We start from the raw sequence: 16,162 nt of genomic DNA on the forward strand, positions 1-16,162 counted from the left end.
GGAATGGGAGTGGGAGGCCTAAACGAAGTTGGTGTAACTTTTGAACGAGTCATGGTCATCCCGCTTTCATGTCACATTCGCTTGGAACGCCGTTCAAGAAAAAAAAAGTAATGCAACATGGTCAACCCGGCTACATGTCAATGCATGTCACATTGACGGGGGTGGGAGCACGGACAGCCTCCCATTATTCAATGCCTCGATATTTCAAACGAAGTTGGTGTAACCTTTGTACGAGTTTGACGTCACATTCGCTTGGAACGCGGTTCAAGGACAGGGGTGGGGGGAGGCACGGACTAAACTAGTAATAGCATTTATCAAGACACCTTCGCATAATTGAATGCGTCGATATTTCAAAGGAAAAATAGGCGGAGGAATTGAGCCGTTAAAAATGGAGTCAAAAATGGTTGGTATTTGGATAAAAAAAATTTCAAATTTTTTTGTAGAAGAATTGTTTGAATTGTGTTTTTGATAATGGAAACATATTCAACACCATCAAACACGTTTAAAATACCTAAAATTTTGAATTAATACAAAAATCCTTATCAAATTTTCTCTAAATATAACCCGAACAACTCTTTTACTAAAAAATAATTTATTATAGAACACTAACTGATAGCTAAAAACATTAAATAATCAAATTATAAGAATGTACGGCTGCCATTCGTTAATATTTTATAGCATGCTGAATATTTATATTTACGGGCTATGTTTTATTTTAAATTTTCTATGTTCATTGGATTATAAATTTTATTTCAAATTTTCTAAGCCAATGCAGATTCATGGAATTACGCTATTCGTCTCACCTAAATTTCCAAATTATTTATGCGCTGTCTACCGAGGTCACAAATTCTCTTATTTTTTTTTTTAAATTTCATTATAAGAATTAGATAGATTCAATACTTAATTATTTCAAAAAAAAAATTACCATTACTCAGTTTCACGGTATATTTTATTTCGAACTTTCTATTTCAATCCGATTCTCTTTTTGCCAATGAGGGCCCACAGAAATAGACTATTTGTTTATACAGGTTACGTAATGAATTTTAATTTCCATATTCATTCAGTTGATTTTGTGCAATTTTAGACACTCATCACTACCCGGGAACTTTCTGACATGAAGTCCGGGTCAATGATGACTCTATGGTTCAATGCCATGTGGATCATTCCAACTCTACCTCTGCCTCATCACTGCCCAGCTCTGGTTAAGAAAAAGCCTCATCCCATCGTCATCCTCGACTGCTATCAGGTTCATAAGCTTCTCTCCTTCGCATACCATCCCTCTGTTTGCATATATGATATAAACAAATTCAACGTTATAATCATTATTCTTGCAAAAACAATATTGCCCAATCTTGCTGCTGAGAACCAGGGATAGATTTTGTCATCCGAGGGCCAAAGCCTAACGATTCCTGTCATTTCATCTCATCCTCTCCCAATGGAATTATATGTTCCTGGCCTTCCCTCTATCCCGATACACCTCGTCTTCCTTATCGTTACTGCCTGCTGTGCCTCTTTATTCCCCTACTCCCTAAGCTGGGACAAGCAATATGAGATCTGCCAATATAATAATACATGTGATAGCATAACTTTTCAGTATCCTTTCGGTGTAGGAAAGCATGGATGCGGTGATCCTCGCTTTCAGATCGATTGTGTGCAGAACTCAAATCCATTAATTGAGATTAATAATCAGGATTACACAATACTGCAGTATTACCAAAATAACTCCTTCCTGATAATCAAGTGCCAGGACTGCCAATTTTCAGATGAACTGCAAGCCTCCGAATTTGCAGGCTCTGCCTTCAACGTTACAAGCGGATACAAGTGGACTCTAAACGTGTACAAGTGTAGCGCATCTCCTGTGGTAGGGGAAATCAGGAAATGTAATGATACTTTCTATTACTCCTTGTACGACCTTGGGTATCTGCCGCTATGTGTTGTGGCCGAGCAAGTCATAGTTCATGATGGAATATCGGAATTGCTTTATAATGATACACAGAGAAATGAAAGCTGTACATCATGTCGAGAAAGTGGAGGGATATGTGGTTACAATGTTTCGGTTACAGATGGGGTTGCGCCGTTCCTCTGCTATTGCATGGATGGACCCAGTACCGACAAATGCTCTGGCAAAGGTATTCTTTCATTGATATTTATGTAGCAGCGGCTCTGAATATTTTGGTTAAGCAGCCGTGTCAATAAGCTAATTGCCCTTCATATTTGTGAATCAGGAAAGAATGGTACGAATGGCGTTGCAATAGGTAAAGATACTCTCACAAGTATTTTCGCTGATCTGTTGATTGATATGGCTAAGTTTCTTGATTGCTAATATCATTTTAACAACTCCAGGTGTTTCCGCTGGAGCGGCTGTCTTCATAGCAGCAGCATTATTAGTGGGTATAACGTTATGTGCAAAGAGGAGAAAAGTCGCTTCTCGCTGCTCTGTTTCGAAGGTGGAGGAATTCCTAAAGGAATATGCTGATCAAATGCCAACCAGATATTCGCTCCCACAAATCAAGAAGATCACAAACAACTTTGCAGAAAAATTGGGAGAAGGGGGTTTTGGCGTTGTGTATAAAGGAAAGCTTAGAAACGGCACTCTAGTGGCAGTTAAGCTTCTCGATAGACATCGGCAGGGCGAGAGCACCGACTTCATGAACGAAGTGGCCACCATTGGTCGGCTCCATCACGTCAATGTGGTTCGTCTTTTGGGGTATTGCTTTGAAAGCTTTAGAAGCGCACTGGTATATGAATTCATGGCTAATGGGTCTCTGGAGAAATTTATCTTCGCCGGAAAGGAGAAGGGGAGATCGTTAACGTCGGAAAATTTGTATTCAATAGCTTTGGGTGCTGCTCGTGGAATTGCATATTTACACCAAGATTGCGAGAATCGCATCATACACTTCGACATCAAACCTCATAATATATTGCTGGACGCCGACTTCGCACCAAAAGTTTCTGATTTTGGTCTCGCAAAACTTTGTAGGAAGGGAGACGACCATATCTCAATGACTGCCATGAGAGGGACGCCGGGATATGTTGCGCCAGAGGTGTTTGACAGATCTCTGGGACCTGCTACAGATAAGTCAGATGTCTATAGTTTTGGGATGCTTTTGTTAGAGATTGTCGGGGATAGAAAGAACTTCGATTCAAAGGTGAGCCACTCCAGCCAGTTTTACTTTCCGGAATGGGCTTTCAAGCTGCTTGAAAGAGGGGAGTTGGGAATGAGAGTGAGAGGAGGAGAAGTGGAAGCAGAAGATGAGGAGAAGGCAAGAAGAATGACTAAAGTCGGATTATGGTGCATCCAATACAACTACCATGATCGCCCAAGTATGAGCAGCGTTGTGCAAATGCTACAAGAAAATGGAGGCGAAGTCGCCAATCCTCCTTTCCCCTCGAATCCCCACTCAGCTTCACCTGAAAAACCGTTATTGTCTTCTGCTTCAATTTAATCCAGATTTCGGAGTTACAGATTGGGTTATTTAATCCAGTCTTGGATATCGGAGTTACAGATTGGGTTATTTAATCCAGTCTTGGTTGACATCTAGAGAAATTTCATTTATGCAGGCCTAAATAGCAAACTCAGATTGGGTTATTTAAATTAGATTGTTTTTTTTTCCAAATTAGGGAAGTTATGAAAATTCTAAATTTGGTAAAGATTTTTGTAAATTTAATTTATTTATTCGTATAAAACTCGACGCGACGCCTATTTAAACTAGTCTTTGTTGACTTTCAGATAAATTTCATTGTTGCAGGTATACGCAAGTAATTAGGTCTATGTTGTTACTAATACGCTTCATACGCTTAACGTGTATTATGCTGGTGGAAGCCAGGGGTAATTCGGCTGGTTAAATTGCCGATAGTTCGGTTTCCTTACCAAGTTTCTTTATTATGCTGGTGGAAGCCAGGGGTAATTCGGCTGGTTAAATTGCCCATAAGTTCGGTTTCCTTACCAAGTTTTTTTATAGTGCTGGTTAAATTGCCGATAAGTTCGGTTTCCTTACCAAGTTTTTTGAAAACTGAGAAATTTTATCTTCTTGCATGATTTATTTGATAAATAGAATATATATTTTTTTCAAAAGGTTAAATAGTTTTTCTCAGTTTTAACTGTGGGAATTTAAGGGAATAACTTTTCTTAAAATTGAAAGTTAGATTTGACTATTACTTCAACATAAAATATTCGAAATTCCTGATATACAATTCTTCAAGATTATTATTGAATTAAAATATATTTTAATTGTTTTTAAATTTTAGATTTAATGTTTCTTTGATTTATGAGATAATGTTTATATTTTTTTCAGAAATTTTATAAAGAATAAAAAATCGAACACATTTCGAATCTAAATCTAGATTCATCGTCATAACAGAGTTTCTTCCTAAAATTAACTTCTACTTTATACATCGTTTTCCATTATTTGGAAATTTTTATACTGTGATTTATACCGTTTTTAATTATTTGTGATTTTCCATATAGTTTTCAATTATTTGCAACCATCGGTTTATTCATATGTTCTCTGCATCGCTATCAAATTTGGCCGAATTTGACAAGGAATTCAAAAATTCGATGGTTAATATATTTATACTCTATATTTGAAAATTTGTAAAAAAAATATGTTTTGTAGTAAAAAATTGCAAAATGGTTAAATTTTATCTTTAAAAAATTGCAAAAAGCTTTGAATCACATTATTTCGGATATTCTGAGAATTCTTTCCGAAGATATTTAATAAATTTGGGTGGCACTTAATAATCATGGTAGGTTTTGCATATTTATATTTATATTTTGATGGGTTAAAGTGTTGAATAATGCATAAATAATAACGAGCCACAATTCTTAAGAGTAAATATGTTATTTAGAAGACTATGATCTATTTTGAAGGATTTTAATTTTAGATGGTTTTTTTATGAAATTTAACAATGGAAAGTAAATATCTATATCTAAAAATATCTATATCTAAAAATTATCCACATAACATTGTATTATGAAAAGATGCGATAAGACTTTCAAGTTATGGTCCAATCAAAAGTTTGAAAAATATATTTTTCAATATTGAAAAATAAATATTCATTTTTCAAAGTTAAGGATGGTAAGTTGCATTCATCAATGATAAACTAATTCAAGTCTTGCCTTGGCAGGAACTAATAATATGATATTTTTGTGTATTTGAGTAAGGCATGCATTCTCTTTTTTTAGTGCAGATGAAGCCTTTATATTTTCAAAGTTTACACGAATCTATTTAATGATTAAGACATAAATTTCCTAGTATGTGAAGATTACATGAAGCCTGTTCTTAATATACAATATTTCATTCTTTACATTGAACTCAGGCTACCAATATTTTATTCTTTACATAGAACTTCAATTTTGAGTTTTTATTAATCATAATATTGGATTTTACTTTTATATATTTTCTCAATCATCAATACTAATAAGCCATCTTAACCCCGGATCTATAAAGTGCCGAGAGGGATCAAATCTCTCAAGGTGCAAACCTTTCCTAGAATTTTGCACTAAAAGAAGGGTTTTTCACCTCGAGAGATTTGGTCCCGCTTCGCAAGATGGGGTTTTCACCTCAAGAGATTTGGTCCCTCTCGGCAAGATGGATCTAGGCTGGTTTATATTATATATCTCCCTTATTTATATTGATATTATATTATATGTCTCTCTATCTATCCCATACATTTGATCCCATTGTACTCTATTAATTTTTTTTTTTTGTAAAATATTAAACCTATATTTTGGGTCAGTCATGTCAAAGAAAATAGAATAATAAAAACTTAAGAAAATAGAATAATAAAAACTTAAAAGAATCATGCGCTATCTTTGCTATCTTTCTTCTATCGTTGTTAATCACCTTGCTTTGTCTCTTCACTTGGATCCTTGGTTAAGATGCATATATTTCTGTTTTTTATAATATTATTTATATTATATAAATTTCACATATGTATATACAAAAGTATTCTAATTTTTAATTTATTAGATTCTCCATTGGGAATATTTTTAGTAGTCACGAGGATGGAGGGATGGAGGGTTTAGATATATCTCAAAAGTAATTATAACTTTTTTTTTTCTTTTAAATTTAATTAAAATATGTCATAAAATTAAATTAAGATAAACTAGCAATTGCACGAGATGTTGCAAAAGAAACGTCGTAAGGCAATGACACCTAACACTAATTAATGCTTCTTTGACATCTGTTGAAAGACAAAAAAATATCAACAGAAGGCAAGGACCATGCTACAATGAAATCTTATTGCAATAATGCTTCCTTAATCCTTACAAATCATGAGGCCTATGATGAAGTTAAAGACCTTGTCTGATTATGCCAACATGAATGCCTCACAAATACAAAAATAGATTGTGATTTACTACCTTCGAAACCATAGGTCGTTTTGGTACAATTCCTCCATATTTCTTCTCGATCACTTCCTCCTGCTATAGACAACCTTAATGAGTACAAAGAATTTTTTTTATAGTTTGAAGAAACTTGTATCTACAAAGGACTATAAAACTTTTGTAAATAAATTTTGAATTTATATGTGAATTAAGATCTACCCTTGAATAAAAATGCACATATCTCCAATATGGAAATTAAACCCAAGAATAGCATCAACTACATCTCTTCTTGAGAAAATTTCTTGTGTTTCTCTTTTGACTATTGAATCACCTCTGTATTATTTCCTTCATGATCCTTGAAACTATTTAGAAGATCACATTGCTATTTACCACTAATCTCCTTGGTGTCTACCATGGTCTTGTTTTAATCCAACAAATTCTACTTAAGAAAATCTAACCCATGTCATGCAGTTAAAAATAATGTAGAGATCATTCAACAACATTTAAACCATTTTATCTTGAAAATCAAGCAAGTGTGGTCCATAAGCACCACAACAAAAACAATATTTTTTTACATGAAAAGACCACACCTCACCTTGGTTTTAAAATAATGGCCCCAAAATTTATATAACCTAATCATCTATCTGATTGGTAAAAAAATGAAAGAGTTATTGTGAATTTTGCATTTTAGACAAGAAACATAGGGATAAATTTGACAAAAAAAGTTGAATGAAGAAAAAACATGCATGTGGAAATTGCACAAGTGACTTTTGTGGTCCCATGAGAATTTAGTCATTGGCAAGTCCAAATTATTTTATGACATCCATTGATGCCTTTCTAAGAAAAAATTGGTTGTGCTTTCTCAAGTACAAGTGATTAGCTCTTATAACATTCAAGGAATATAGAGCAATGGTTGAAACTCGAAAATAAAATTGATAAGAAGATTAAGGTTCTCAGAAATTAGAGTTTGGAAAAATAAGCTCTAATTACTTCTACAAGTATTGCAAGACTCGAGAGGAAAATAGGACGATTGTTGAGATGGAAAAGAGAATTTTCAAGGAAAAAAGCTCTCAAACAACTTTTGGATTGAAGTAGTCTATACCATATACAACAATGTAATCATTTAATAGAATCCCCACTAAGGTTGTAAGAAACTTCTCACATATAATGCATAAGTGGTAGGAAATCACAAGTAAATTGCTAAGTTTCATGCAAGTATGGACACATGTGATATCTAGTACAAATATGACAATTTTCTAAAACATATTGGATACAATATGGCTAGGGCACAAGCAATTTATATAGAGAAATGTGTGTTTGCATGCAAGAAGGGGAGAAAATTTTAGGAATGTCAATCATGAATTTGGAAATAGAGCCAAAAAGATAGTTCTCATTATTATTAGCAAAATTTATTTGTCATTAACGATACTGGTCATTATCAATATCGATATGTCAAGGTTAAACTTATAAAAAACAAATGCCATGATATTATAGATTATACTAGTTCAATCAAGATGGGTAGGAGTAGAATACCAACCATTGAAAAAAATATTTGTTTGATGCAATACTAATTGAAACATAGAATGTTGAAATTAGACAGTTATTATGCGTTGAATGAGATGTTGACTAGAAGACACCAAGAAGCAATGAGTCTTGTGGTCTTAATGTCAGAACCGTAATAGAAAAATAAATTTAACCAAATGAAATTTATTGCTTAAATCTTGAATAAATTTAACCAAATGAAATTTATTGCTTAAATCTTGATTTTTTTAAGGTATCTGTAGCTTGAATATATTTCATGTTACAATCATGCATGTTTTTAAATAATTGTTTTTATCTAGAATCCAAAAAATTGATTTGCTTCCTCCACTCCCTCTCGTTGTAGCATAAAAGAGGTGCTTGATATTCCACATAAATGCTTCCCAGTAAATATTAGTAACAATACCTTTAATAATATTTTATGTTTTCTACATCAAATATATTCATCATAAATCATTGTAATGAACATTGAAAAAAAAGTTCTCAAATTTACCTAAATTATATCATAAGTACATGCTTCACAAGATATTAAAATCTAGTTTCAATCCTTCTGAAGTTAAACCCATATTACTGTAAACCATAAATTAGAACAGATATTGGCTCAAAGAATGCATAATATCCAAACCCTTATCAAAACATTTCGAAGCTAAAAAAAATATGCAATTTGACAGTTTACAGTCAATGAATCAGTTGTCCCATGTGAACCCATAAAAATGTACGCTGGTTGTCATGTCAGGAATACGAAATAATAGTTGTTCCCTTAGTGATACAGAATTGGGTTTCCCATTAGGACTTGTTAGAAGAGAATGTTTCCTTATTATAGGAGTTCCCTTCTCCTAAACATCTGGACTCAAACTTAGTGAATGAGCATGAAGCTTTGCTTTTGCTGACTCAATAGAAATTATTTAACTTGGAATTGATGATCTACCTCGAGAAGCATGTTCAATATGCTCAATCTTAAGAGATCCAAATGAACATCATCTTTTGGGTTCCTACTTCTATAACGCTATTTCACCTATCTTCCTGCCTTAATAATAATTTATGCCTAATAATAGAAACATTGTGAGTTATACCAAATAGAGTATCTAAATTCCCTTACCCTTTAAAATCATCCTAAATTCTTGTACCACTCACCTCAACATCCACTCTAGACATCCTAGGTTATTCTTAATTGATCAAGAATATAAAATTTTTAGGGTGGTTTTCTAAGTGCACTAAAATACCTGTGACGTCCAACACTATGTATGGGGTTTTGTTTTTGTTGAATACATCCCATGGGCTGCTAATCCTCCACACAAACACATGAACAAAAAAATGAATCCAATCATTAATTATTTTGTCTTAAAAAAGTAAATTTGTCCTCAAGTTCTTTACCCTCATATATTATATGTTATTGATCCACATGGATCCTTTGTGGGAAATCTAGATTCCACTTTCATTCTGAAATTTACGCATTAATCATGATTAGAAAATGATTTCTTCAAACAATTGGCAAGAAAACACTTGGCATGTACCCGCTATTATTATGATCACTAAATCCGAGTACCGACCTAACCGTTAGAGATAACTCGTTTTGAACATAACTATCATAAACCAATCAAATATGGTTTAATCCCCTCCATGGATGTGGATGACCCTTTATCATAAAAAATTTAATGTTGGAAAAAAATATGGTTTAATCCCCTCAATGGATGTCGATGACCCTTCCTCACAAAAATTTTCATGTTGGAAAAAATCAATCATCTATTTCCGACATTTACATTATTACTATGTTTATGGATTTATAAAATAAAGTTTAATTTCTTATATGACCGTTACATTATTACTATGTTTCCTTTATCACAAAAAGTTTCATGTTGGAAAAAATCAACCATTTATTTCCTACATTTACATGTTTATGGATTTATAGAATAAAGTTTAATTTCTTATATGACCGTTACATTATTACCATGTTTATGGATTTATAAAATAAAGTTTAATTTTTTATATGACCGTCGAAATTGAATTACTCACCAAGGGTACTTAATGCATTTATTTAATAAATGGATAGTTCCCTTATGTAGCTATGAAGTTATCATCTTGGTTTGTAGTGAGACTTATCATGCTACGGGTACAAAATCGTGGTCTGGAACTCTAAGTTCATATCTTTATTTTTTGCCAGTAAGCATGCAGGATATTACTTGGAAAGTATATCTATTTGTCATGCAGATATCTGGGTTATTTTTTTTAATATATGTATACATTACATTGAATATAACTTGGTATTAAGGGTTTATTTTTATTTTTATTTTCCCTCCCATAGATACATTTCTAGAAACTTCTATGAACCCGACGGCTTCAATCACCAAAGGTTGATACCGTGGGTCCTCTCCAGTCCATCCCAGCCTTACACTTGTGACATTTTAAATCCAACGACTCGTACAGATTAGGGTTTGGTAAAAACAACCGTTTTCGGGGAATAGGCTTTCGATGTTCCTCATTCTTTCTGGCTGTGGATGAAAAATGAGCTATGTTTCCTGTTCGAATAAAGGTTCTGTTTTCTCACCAGGACCCTACACAGCAAAGAACGACCCTCAAGGGGGTTAAATAGAACTTGGATCAACATTGCGTAATGGAACTAAAAAGGTGCCATCACTGACTTTGTGTTTTTTTTTCTCAATATAAAAATCCTGTAGAAATTTGCCATGCTTCTCATCCACTTCATCTCATAATCGGGTAGTGTTATATGCAGAGTCTATAGAAAATCCCTACTAAATGTCTACTCATATTGGTCTATCTTCGGAGTCTTTCCTTTGGAGGTGTCGATATCCTCCAGTACACAGGTCATTTCTAGAATTTTAGGGTCTCTGGTATGAATTTTGGTCCAGAAAGGGAAATTACCGCCTCCCTTATAATAATGAATGTGTATTTTTTCACCCTCACAGGAAATTAGGGGCACATGAAGAAGGAAAAACAAAGAGAATTGTCGCTCCTCCTCGGGTAACAGGAAAAGGACAAGGGTTTCAATTTTGTGTTTATTGTTTTTCTTTACTTTTTAAAACAAACTCATGGGGTTTACTATCCCATTGAAGAGTCCTAACACTTGGAACCTTAATATTTGTATCAATTTCATGATTTTTGTCTCTTTGATTTGAACAAAATGCTATTTCACTTGATTTCCACATTAGAAAAATCATATGTGGGTGTCGGTTCTTAGAAATATTCATAATAGCAAACCTAAGTACGCAGGTCATTTCGCAATGGAAACATGTTTTCATGTTTCCCTCACAGGCCTCATGAAGCCTGTTCCAGTATGCAACAATTTTTGGTAATGTTCTCAGTCCACTATTTTTCTAAGAGTATTACACCTAGGTGCAACACAACTAAAATCTAGCTTTTGTTTTTTCTTGTGTCCATGCCTCCATACAAGACGAAAAACTAGGTTCTGGGTCATCCCAAAATTCTTGACTTCATTTCCAGTATGTCTAGCTTATTCCGAGGGGTTGACTGCCTTAAGGTTTGGTTTATGTCTTGGATATACTATTTTGTTAGAACACATACATTCCAGACTTAATTAGTGGGTGCTATGTAATTTTTTTTTTTGAAGGACAAGAGTTAATTTTTCCAAGTTTACCAAGGTTTTGACCGCAGGTGATTGTGTGGTGTACCAGAGTCTTTTAAATTTTGAAAATAGTTTTCCTGTTCTTTTGTGTATTTAAAATAGTTTTCCTGTTCTTTTGGGTATCTGGTAATGTTTTTATTTATATAAAAAACTTTATATACTACTCTCTTGTTTTCCAAGAGTGCCTTTGGCACGATTGTGTGGTGTACCAGAGTCTTTTAAATTTTGAAAATAGTTTTCCTGTTCTTTTGTGTATTTAAAATAGTTTTCCTGTTCTTTTGGGTATCTGGTAATGTTAAACTTTATATACTACTCTCTTGTTTTCCAACAGTGCCTTTGGCACGATTGTGTGGTGTACCAGAGTCTTTTAAATTTTGAAAATAGTTTTCCTGTTCTTTTGTGTATTTAAAATAGTTTTCCTGTTCTTTTGGGTATCTGGTAATGTTTTTATTTATATAAAAAACTTTATATACTACTCTCTTGTTTTCCAACAGTGCCTTTGGCACTAGTACAAAATTTGGTAGAGATTAATTGTGTTCGGGAGCACTTGTATGTTAAATATTTTTCTTCTTTATTTTGCAATGCAGCACTTTGTTATATTATATAAGCAGTTTTCATTCCATCCTCGTGTATCTAGAGAATTTTGTTCATAAATTTGTTTAATGTTTCTCTTTATATTGAAATGATAATAAATTACATTTTTATGTAGAATGAAGAACACTCCTGTATGAAATTGTGTATTTACAGTTTTTCTACCAATCCAGTTTTCTCTTTTTCTTCCTACATAGAATCGGTACTCCTCCTTCTAGCCATGGAACTGTGCCTGGAAGTTGAGCTTCTTGCCTCGACTGCCTTGGTACTAACCCTAGTCATTGGTAGGACCATATGAAATTCACCCTTTCTCTTCCTCCACTTGTATCTCCTTACCAAAGATAATAAATAGCCAATGTTTGCAGCGTTACAACCTGACATACAAGATATACTCTAGCATGTACAATATTCACATAAATATAAATTTCCTATTCCTTTTTTCTATTTGGAATTTCACTTACTGTAATTTTTAAGAAAAAGAACGCACACATACTGAATATTTGAAAGAAGAACGTGTATTTTACATCCTAGAAATTCTTTTAATCTATATGTCTATCCTTTTTCTTGATTGGTACATGTCATACTGCTTTGCATGGTTTCTGCCCTGCACTCATGCACATAAAACATATTAACATACCATACACAATTCTAGATTTCCTAATCTCTGTATATATTTTTTCTTGACAAAGCTACCTTTCTAAAACTTTTTCCACACTTAGTCGAATCATTTTTTTTCTATCTCTACATAGAGATTTTTTTTCTTTTCCATGTATAAAGTCACTCTATAAATTTTATATTTTATCTCAAGGACTAGAAACTTTTTTGAGATATTAAAATTTCAAGGCGTTATTCAAATCCTCTCGACCATAAACCAAATTTCTTTCTAGCTTCCCCTAAGATACAAATTCTTCCAGCCAGAAAAATAATTATTTCATGCTAATTAGTGATATTTTCCTCAATTTGTTTTGGTAGCGCCCCCATGCACCTAACCTAAGAAACGGTAGTGGAAATCGACCAATCCCCCAAACCTAGTTTCAGAGATTCTGAGAAGGTAAACATCATTTCATAGAGATGAGTTCATTTATGTTATCTCTGTCTCTCTCTCAATATGAAGACACAGAAGGAAAACAGTTAAAATGAGTTTCCCACGAGTTAACTATTAACTGACTATTAACTTGAAACTATTATTAACTATTAATTGATTATTAATCTGATGGTTGAATATTGTTCAATCGTCTAACATTAAATCTGAAGGTGCAGAGTGGTGCAAGGTGGCACCTAGGGGAGTCTTTGGTGCAAGGTGGCACCTAGGGGAGTCTTTCTCAAAGGGAACGCCTTACAGTGTAAATATTTATAAAATATTTTGATTGTGAAATAAGTTATTATTTTTATTACTTGGTTCAAACCGTTTATTGCACTAAGAGAACATTCAATATTGTGTTGTTGTTATTCTTATTCTTATTCTTATTATATAGTTGACATTAATAATGTTGACATACGATCTTTCTTAAATTACATCTAACGCCTACACATCTACACTCTATTGGGTTGTAGAGTGCCTCTCGACACAATAATACAATTTATCCCTCATTATTTTTGAACCATATAAAATAGCATCTTAAGCATGAGAAGTTAATTTTGGAGATAAAAAAATTATTCTCATGAGAGAAATATTTAATGACTCTTTATTGAGGTTTTGAATATAATGGTTGTTTATTTCAATCTTTTAAATTTTGAAAAAAATAGATATTTGTAAGCTGTATATTCTCCCTTTTTTCCTTGTTTAATTTTTTTTCATGTCGACTCAAATCAAATAAAAGTCCAAAGTCAAATTTGAATTTAGTAAGTATGATTTTATGGGGGTAAGTGTATTGTAAGACCCCCTCCTTGGTCTACCCAAAGTAACCATGCCAACCGGGGTAAACATGAGGAGAGATGCTACTATGATCATATTCGACCTCCTATGTCACCTTAAGGAAGTGGAATCGACGGAACATCACATACAATCATTCAACATCATCAACGAAACCCTCAGGAGATAAGTCAGCAACTCAAACATCCTGTCCCTAGTTCCCACTACTATTTTGCAGCTCTTAGGCCATAGTCGCTCTCATGTTATGGGCAAGGGAGCGGCCAAACACCCATAGTCACTCTCATGTTATGCGCAAGGGAGCGGCCAAACACCCATAGTCGCTCTCACAAGCTTGCCTGCTAGCAACTGTGGACCAAAATTTCTAGTTTTGTGCCAGCGATCTTGAGATTTTAGCCACTTTTCTAGCCCATAATCCTAGCCTCTTCTAAGAACTTCTTGTAACTTCCAGAATTCATTAAAAACATGATAAAAATGATGATCAATAAAAAATCACCCTCAAGACTAGGCTTGAGCGTCCCCAACCGGGACTGACATTCTGTCAAACACTTGGCATCAATGCAACCTACATGTTTAGGATACAAGACAGAGCATAGATGACTACAACAAGTTATGAAACATAACAAGAAGGATCACCTCCTTCTCCATTGAAATACTACATCATCAATTAGGTCTTGTATCCATCAATTTAATAGTTACAAGTAAATATATGAAATAACCATGACATAAACCAGTCATTCAACTATGCCTATAACCAACATAAAACCATATAAATATCAAAGATATGATAACCATTAAATCCACATATAAATCAATACAAAAGTAAGAGAACTTATCTTTCATTAATCATAGGAAAATCCATCCAGGTTCGGGACTTCCACGTGGCACCCGACCATAGACATGGCTGAACCAAATCCTCGTGCCATATTCCAAGCATGGATGTGGGATCTCATAGAAAAACCAATCTAAGAACAACCAAGAGAATCCAGAGGTTAAACCACGTCCACCCTCATCAAACCGTGATCACACCAAAACCAGTGCTTTGATCACAACCGAACAGAACTTGGAATTCCATCCAAAATCCATCACTATCCTTGACGATTTTTTCGTCTCCTTGTCTCTCAGGTTTTACCGCAATCCATATCCTTGTCTCCCAGGTTTTATCGCAATCCAAACTCGGATCACTAGGCCCTAAATCGAGACTGCTCCCTCAGGATTTACTTTGTATCCCACCAAAACTGGTTAAGGGATTCCTAGGCCTTTGGGAATGAACCTTGAGAGCACCTCCACCCCAGATTTTGAAATCCATCTTGCAATTCTAAAGCTCAAAAATCGAAATAACAGACCAACATACCATGCCATCCAGAAAAATGCTAGGTTAGGTTGAAATCCACTATCATAACCCAACAAAACCATGCCACCGACAACAAGAGAACCATACACCAACATGTGAATCCATGCATGTCCGAACAAGCCAGGAAATCATACATGCAAAAGGTTACCTGCAAGTATTCCTGCTGAAGTTGCTTGAGTCCTCCTTTCCTTTCCTTGATCCTTGCTTTGCTTTGCTTTTTTCCTTTCCTTCCTCCAAACTAGAGTGCTCCAAGAAACTCTAAGTGACCAAGAGTGAGAGAGAGAGGGAGAATAATGAGAGAGCTCCAAACTTGAATTGACAAAAGGTTACCAACTGATCATCAAAAGCCTTTTTATGAATAAGGCCTCTATTTTCTTCATATTCCATTATTTTCCTTCAATTTCCTCCTCACATGCAACCAATGAACTTTCACCTTATTTTTCTCCTAATTTCCATTATTTTCATAAATAAATGTGCCCAAAATTCCTTTGCCTTAGCCTTTGCCAATTTTTCTTAGCCAAAACACACATCCAGTGATGTCCACTAGGATATCTTTGTCCAACATTCAACTTGGAATACATGGCCCTTACCCGTGTTCTTATTTTGCCTTTATTGACTTTTATTCTATGAACTTTTCACTAGGGTTATTACATTTATTTTCAATTTTCACTTATTTGTACATATTTGTAAGCCTAGTTTCTTCACAATATTGAATCTTGCTTTATACACATAGTTTAGTAGAGGGTATTTTATTATTGGATGACAATCATATTAATTAGATTTTAGTTATTAAATTTTATCTTTTAAATGATCAATTATCGCAAGGAGATTTATTAAATAATAAGATACAAGGAAATACATTTTGAAAACCAAATATGT

General features: G+C 34.0%; 1 protein-coding gene and 1 long non-coding RNA gene across 3 annotated transcripts; both read left to right on the top strand.

Annotated features, from left to right (window-relative positions):
- Nucleotides 1-1,340: 1,340 nt before the first annotated feature.
- LOC149174562 (rust resistance kinase Lr10-like) lies at nucleotides 1,341-3,810 on the top strand. The gene is made up of 3 exons (XM_089422633.1): nucleotides 1,341-2,129; nucleotides 2,226-2,255; nucleotides 2,344-3,810. The coding sequence occupies exons 1-3, from the start codon at nucleotides 1,436-1,438 to the stop codon at nucleotides 3,444-3,446; spliced, it is 1,827 nt and encodes a 608-aa protein (XP_089278759.1). The 5' UTR covers nucleotides 1,341-1,435; the 3' UTR covers nucleotides 3,447-3,810.
- A 6,454-nt stretch (nucleotides 3,811-10,264) lies between these two features.
- LOC149174563 (uncharacterized) lies at nucleotides 10,265-11,007 on the top strand. 2 transcript variants are annotated; one of them, XR_016258498.1, is made up of 3 exons: nucleotides 10,302-10,492; nucleotides 10,599-10,689; nucleotides 10,792-11,007. It is a non-coding gene; the product is annotated as an uncharacterized LOC149174563 (long non-coding RNA). The 2 variants fall into 2 exon arrangements; XR_016258497.1 differs by lacking the exon at nucleotides 10,599-10,689 and having other exon boundaries at nucleotides 10,265-10,492.
- Nucleotides 11,008-16,162: the final 5,155 nt, after the last annotated feature.

The sequence above is a fragment of the Pinus tabuliformis genome, chromosome 4_1 (genome assembly GCF_031772625.1).
Source record: "Pinus tabuliformis cultivar Carrire ecotype Pingquan chromosome 4_1, CPIR1, whole genome shotgun sequence".
NCBI classification, from domain to species: Eukaryota; Viridiplantae; Streptophyta; class Pinopsida; order Pinales; family Pinaceae; genus Pinus; species Pinus tabuliformis.

Excerpts from the sequence above, each read along its gene's own strand:
- LOC149174562 (XM_089422633.1), top strand. The coding sequence starts at position 1,436 with ATGGAATTATATGTTCCTGGCCTTCCCTCTATCCCGATACACCTCGTC. Across the intron at positions 2,130-2,225 it reads CGACAAATGCTCTGGCAAAG|GAAAGAATGGTACGAATGGC; the intron begins GTATTCTTTCAT and ends TTTGTGAATCAG. Across the intron at positions 2,256-2,343 it reads TACGAATGGCGTTGCAATAG|GTGTTTCCGCTGGAGCGGCT; the intron begins GTAAAGATACTC and ends TAACAACTCCAG.